General features: G+C 40.2%; 1 protein-coding gene across 1 annotated transcript; it reads left to right on the plus strand.

Annotated features, from left to right (window-relative positions):
- The first annotated feature begins 4,146 nt into the window (after window positions 1–4,146).
- On the plus strand, window positions 4,147–5,608 carry LOC115277452 (GTPase IMAP family member 7-like). The gene has a single exon (XM_029921591.1). The coding sequence runs from the start codon at window positions 4,187–4,189 to the stop codon at window positions 5,060–5,062; it is 876 nt and encodes a 291-aa protein (XP_029777451.1). The 5' UTR covers window positions 4,147–4,186; the 3' UTR covers window positions 5,063–5,608.
- Window positions 5,609–5,819: the final 211 nt, after the last annotated feature.

Here is a 5,819-nt window from a genome sequence, read left to right on the forward strand (position 1 = left end):
CTGATCAATTTCTGATCCAATGTAAACAGAAATGTAGAATCAAGGACCTGAGAAGGAACCAGCAATAGGCCAAAGCATGCAGGGTTATGCATGAGCATAGGGGTCGACATACTTTGCATTGGATCTGTCCTCTGCCCAATGTCCTTTAGCACTGTGACCTTGGGCAAATTTCTCAGCATTCCTGAGCCACATCAATTTCCTCATTTAAAAATTAGAGTGGGGGCGCCTATCTGGCAAGTGGGATGAGCATGGGAGTCTTGATCTTGGGGTTGTGAGTTTGAGCCCCACGTTGGGTTAGAGATTACTTTACTAAATAAATAAATAAGCTTTAAATATTAGAATAATAAAAAATGAGCTTCCTTGAAGGCTATTTTTGGGGGAGTAAATAAGATAATGTCCAAAACATATTTATCAATGTGCTTGGTATACAGTATCCATTCAGTAGTGGTTAAACTCTAAACAAGTTAACATTTCTATTATGGGACATTTTTAACTCCTTCGAAGATAAGGAGAATAATGTAGAGCACTTCCATGTTCCCATATCAGGCTTCAGCCATGACTAATTTATGTCAAACTTATTGCATCTAATAACCCTTCCCACCTGCCCCAGATTATTTTGAAGCAAATGTCAGACATTGTATCACTTTATCAGTCAATATTTGAATATATATGTCTGAAAGGTAAAGACTAAGAAAAATACACCATAAGGAGACTTCAGAGCACAATTTGAATTAAAAAAATTACCAGATGTATTTCAATTCACTGTATCAAAGATTTTAAAATTGAAATTAGATCCAAGTATGGTTCATAAATTGCGATTTTTTGATATCTCTTAAGTTTAATTTGATGAATAAGTTTCCACCTTCCTGTTTCTTGTTTTGAAATGTTTCTGTTTAAGAAATGGGTGGTCGTTTGTAATTGGACAATGTACGTTTTCTCTCTAATCCTCAAGATGTCATTTGACATGTTCTTCTAGTTTCAGTGTTTTGTATAAATGTATCTTTAAGGAGAGGCTTTATCAGATTAAGGTTTGCCAGGTAGTTTGGGTGGGGATATTTCATAGGTGTAGTTGTAAACTTCCATCAGAAGGCACCTTATATTTTCTTTTGTCTTTCTGTGATGTAGCAGACAGGAATGATTGCCGAGAGTAAGTTTGTTTCAATAAGGGTCACAAATTAGGATATTCTAATTCTATCAGTCTTTCTTGATTATTGGATGGCAAAATCCTATAAAAAGAAACTTCCCCTCAACAATACTCTCATATCCATGAAGTGCAGTTACATGAGACAAAAGGAATGGTTGATTCTTTCCCTTTATTTGTCCATGTTCAGAATGATGACGTTATTTCCTAGCATAGTCCAAAGGGAGCACTTCATTTCCTTTATGATGATGGTATTGTTATGAATTCTTGGATTTCAACATCTTTAATATATATAGTTTTTAAATTTTTTAGTGTTTATTTTTGAAGGAGACAGAGACAGAGCACGAATTGGGGAGGTGTAGAGAGAGACACACTCACACACGCAGAATCCAAAGCAGCCTCCAGTCTCTGAGCTGTCAGCACAGAGCCTGATGGTGGGCTCAAACTTGAATTATGAGATCATGACCTGAGCCGAAGTCAGACGCTTAACTGGCTGAACCAGCCAGGCGCCCCTATATTTGATATATTTTAATCCATTGGAATTATTATTCTCATTGATACTCAAATTACCCTATCTCTGTACAGTCAGCCCCTTCAAATTGGCTCTTTACCCTTTTTGATCAGACTCAAGCATATTTTTTGGTAAGTACTCCCTACATCCAATGCAGGGGTAGAACTCATGAACCTTGAGATCAAGAGTTGCATCTCTACTGACCAAGCTAGCCAGGCGTCCCATGCTCGGAGTAGTTTTTGATAGTATCCATGCTTTCTAGTATGACAAGGTAGTCTAGGATCCACTTGGACCTTTCCTGGCCAGATTTCATTCTTTCTCATTTCCATTTAATACTCCATTGTATAGATATATCACATCTTCTTGCTCCATTCATCAGTTGATGGACATTTAGGCTCTTTCCATGATTTAGCTATTGTTGAAAGTGCTGTTATGAACATTGATGCACATGTGCTCTTGTGCATCAGCACTTCTGGATTCCTTGGGTAAATCCCTAGCAGTGCTATTGCTGGGTCATAGGGGAGTTTTACTCTTAATTTTTTGAGAAAAAAAATTTTCGAGGGGAAAAAATATTTCCAGAGTGGCTGCACCAGTTTACATTCCCACCAACAATGTAGGAGGGTACCTGTTTCTCCACATCTTTGCCAGCATCTATCACCTCTTGATTTGTTCATTTTAGTCACTCTGACCAGCCTGAGGTAGTCTCACAGTGTGGATTTGATTTGTATTTTCCTGATGATGAGTGATGTTGAGTATGGTTTCATGTGTTTGTTGGCCATCTGGATGTCCTCTTTGGAGAAGTGTCTGTTCATGTCTTTTGCCCATTTCTTCACTGTGTTTTTGATACTAGCCCATTATCTGATATGTCATTTGCAATTACCTTTTTTTCATTAAAATTTTTTTAATGTTTTCTTTATTTTTGAGAGATAGAGAAAGACAGACACAGTGAGAGCAGGGGAGCGTCAGAGAGAGAGGGGAAGTCACAGAATCTGAAGACAGGCTCCAGGCTCTGAGCTAGCTCTCAGCACAGAGACTGACAGGGATTCAAACCCATGAACCACGAGATCATGACCTGAGCGGAAGCCAGACACTCAACCTACTGAGCCACCAGGCACTCCTACAACTACATTTTCCCATTCCATCAGTTGTCTCTTAGTTTTAGTGATTGTTTCCTTTGCTGTGCAAAAGCTTTTCATCTAGATGAAGTCCCAATAGTTCATTTTTCTCTTGATCCCCTTGCATTTGGGGATGTGTCAAGTAAGAAATTGCTGCTGTTGAGGCCAAAGAGGTTGTTTCTTGCTTTCTCGTCTAGGGTATCGTGGTTTCCTGTCTCATATTTAGGTCCTTCGTCCATTTTGAGTTTATTTTTGTGTATGGTTTCTTACTCTCTTTCAAATCCTAGAAATATTTTTTCCGCCCCTAGGTTACAAACCATTTGTCTGATTTTCTTCTAGTATTTATAGGAATTGGTTTTTAATGTTTAGGTTTATAATGTATTTAGAATTTGAAGGGCATGAAGAAGTGGGTGCAGTCTTGTGTCACTCTGTGTGGTTTTGTAGTTGTCCCAATGCTGGTATCAGTCTATCTTTTTTTCCCCATTGCTGTGAGATGCTGCCTTATGGAAGATAATTGTAACATAATACAATTGAACTGGATACTCATGAATATAGTAGATCAGTTTGGTCTATTTCTGAATTGTCTGTTTTTGTCTTATGTACTTTCTCTCTATTCATGCACATGTCATACCTAGCCTTAATTATAGAGGCTAAAATATTTTACTATCTGGTAGAGCTGGTCCTCCCTCATGTTTATTCTCATTATTGATTGTACAGGCTAGTTTTCCTTTTTCATTCATCCAAAAGAAATTTATAGCCAACCATTTTAGCTGCAGGGGAAAAAAGTGGTGAGAAAAATTTTAACTTTGTGTTTATATAAGATTACATTAAAGAAGCATCTATTAAATCAGTGTTGAATTTGGGGAAATGTCTTTTCTGCATCTAGATATTTTTCTTCTTAATCTACTAATGGGTATGTGTCATAACAATCCATTTTCTCATATAAAACCTCCCTAATATTTCCAAAATAAATCACATTTAAACGTGGGGTACACTTTTTAGTGTCTAATAATTTATTTGGGATTTTTTATTAGTATTCACAAATGACATACCTGTAGCTTTATTTATTTGCAAAGTCTTTGTTAGCCTTTGGGATCAATATCATACTTGTGTTATAGGAAGAATTGGAAAGTTTTACTTCTTTTTTAAGTCATCGGGAATAACTTAAGAAAGGTATAAGTGAGTTCCCCATGAAATCATCTGGACCGGGTACTCTTTGTAGGGGAACTCTTCACCTTGTTGTTTCTTCCATGGTGATTGAAACATTTCATCTTTCTCTCTTTATGGGACTGACATGGAGAGTAGACTACTGCAGGTTTTCAGGGAGGAATGCAAAGGAGATAAGAGGGAGGTGATCGTTTCCACTTACCTCTGTTGACTCTTTCTTCTCCTTTCCTTTCAGAGCCTCCTGGTAGTGACATGGCGGCCCCTCAGGACAACACTCTGCGCATTGTTCTGGTGGGGAAAACTGGAAGTGGGAAGAGTGCAACAGCAAACACCATCCTGGGGAGTAGAGTCTTTGACTCTAGAATTGCTGCCCACGCTGTCACCAAGTTTTGTCAAAAAGCATCCCGGGAATGGAAGGGAAGGAATCTTCTTGTTGTTGACACCCCAGGGCTCTTTGACACAAAGGAGACCCTTGAGACCACATGCAGGGAAATCAGCCAGTGTGTTCTCTACTCCTGCCCCGGGCCCCACGCCATTATCATGGTCCTGCAGCTGGGCCGCTACACGAAGGAAGAACAGAATACCGTGGCATTGATCAAGGCTGTCTTTGGGGAGCAAGCCCTGAAGCACATGATCGTGTTGTTCACTCGCAAAGAAAACTTGGAGGAGCAGAGCCTAAGTGGCTTCATAGCAGATGCTGATGACAAGCTAAGAAACGTCATCAAGAAGTGTGGGCAACGCTATTGTGCCTTCAATAACAGAGCCTCTGAGGCTGAGAAGGAAGCTCAAGTGCAGGAGCTGGTGGAGATGATAGAGCAGATGGTGCAGGGCAACAGAGGGGCTTACTTTACCGATTCCATTTATGAGGAAACAGAGGAGAGGCTGAAACAACGGGCAGAAGTCCTGAAGAAGATCTATACTGATCAATTATATAACGACATTAAACTAGTAGAAAAGGAATACGCTCATAAATCAAAGGAAGAACGGGAGGAAAAAATAAAATGGCTAAAGAGCAAGTATGATGAAAAAATGAAAAATATTAGGGAAGAAGCTGGGAAGGGCATATTTGATGATATTTTAAATGTGATTATGAGGGTGCTTTCAAAAATATGGCATATGTTTTGGTAGTCATGTCCATTCCATTTTTTCTTCTGAATTTACGATGACTTGTGGTAGCGGTAGATTGTAGTTTCTATAGATGGCTGTAACAGTAGCTTCTACTTTTCCTACAACCTGACCCTGTTACTCCTGCCACTGAGTTGTGGGGTTCTGTGTCCTCTACCTTGGAACAGGACAGACCTTGGGACTGTTTCCATAAATAAAAGATGGTTGAAGCAACACTTTGTGACTCTAAGTGTTAGATATGGGCAATGTGTCCTTGCCCTGTTGGGGTTTTTGCCCTTGGAACTTGACTGTCATGTTGTGAGAAAGCCCAGGCTGTGCCTTGAGAGTCTCCCCTGAAGAGGACCTGAAGTCCCTGGCCCATTCCCCCGGCTTTCCTTTCATCTGGGAGCCAGACCAACTTGCAAGTGAGGCAACACAGAAGCCAGTCCCCCAGCTCCCTCCCCCCCCCCCCACAGGCGAAGTTGCAAAAGCAGAGATGACCCATTGCCACTGAGTCCTGCCCAAATTGTATCTTTATGACAACAAATAAAGGATGGTTTTTGTTTTTAACCACTGCGCTTCACAATGGTTTGTTATGCAGTGAGAGCTAACCAGAATGAAGCCTCTTTCCAGCTCTCAGTCTCCACTGCCTCCCCTTCCCACGTGTCCCTCTTACACAAAGTTTGCATAATCAGGCAAGGGTGTATAGAGTTCAAAGACCCAGGAAAATTCAACTAGAAATCCTGCACACTTGAAGGGTCAGCACCACTGGTCATGTGCA

This window comes from Suricata suricatta, chromosome 2 (assembly GCF_006229205.1).
Source record: "Suricata suricatta isolate VVHF042 chromosome 2, meerkat_22Aug2017_6uvM2_HiC, whole genome shotgun sequence".
NCBI classification, from domain to species: domain Eukaryota; kingdom Metazoa; phylum Chordata; class Mammalia; order Carnivora; family Herpestidae; genus Suricata; species Suricata suricatta.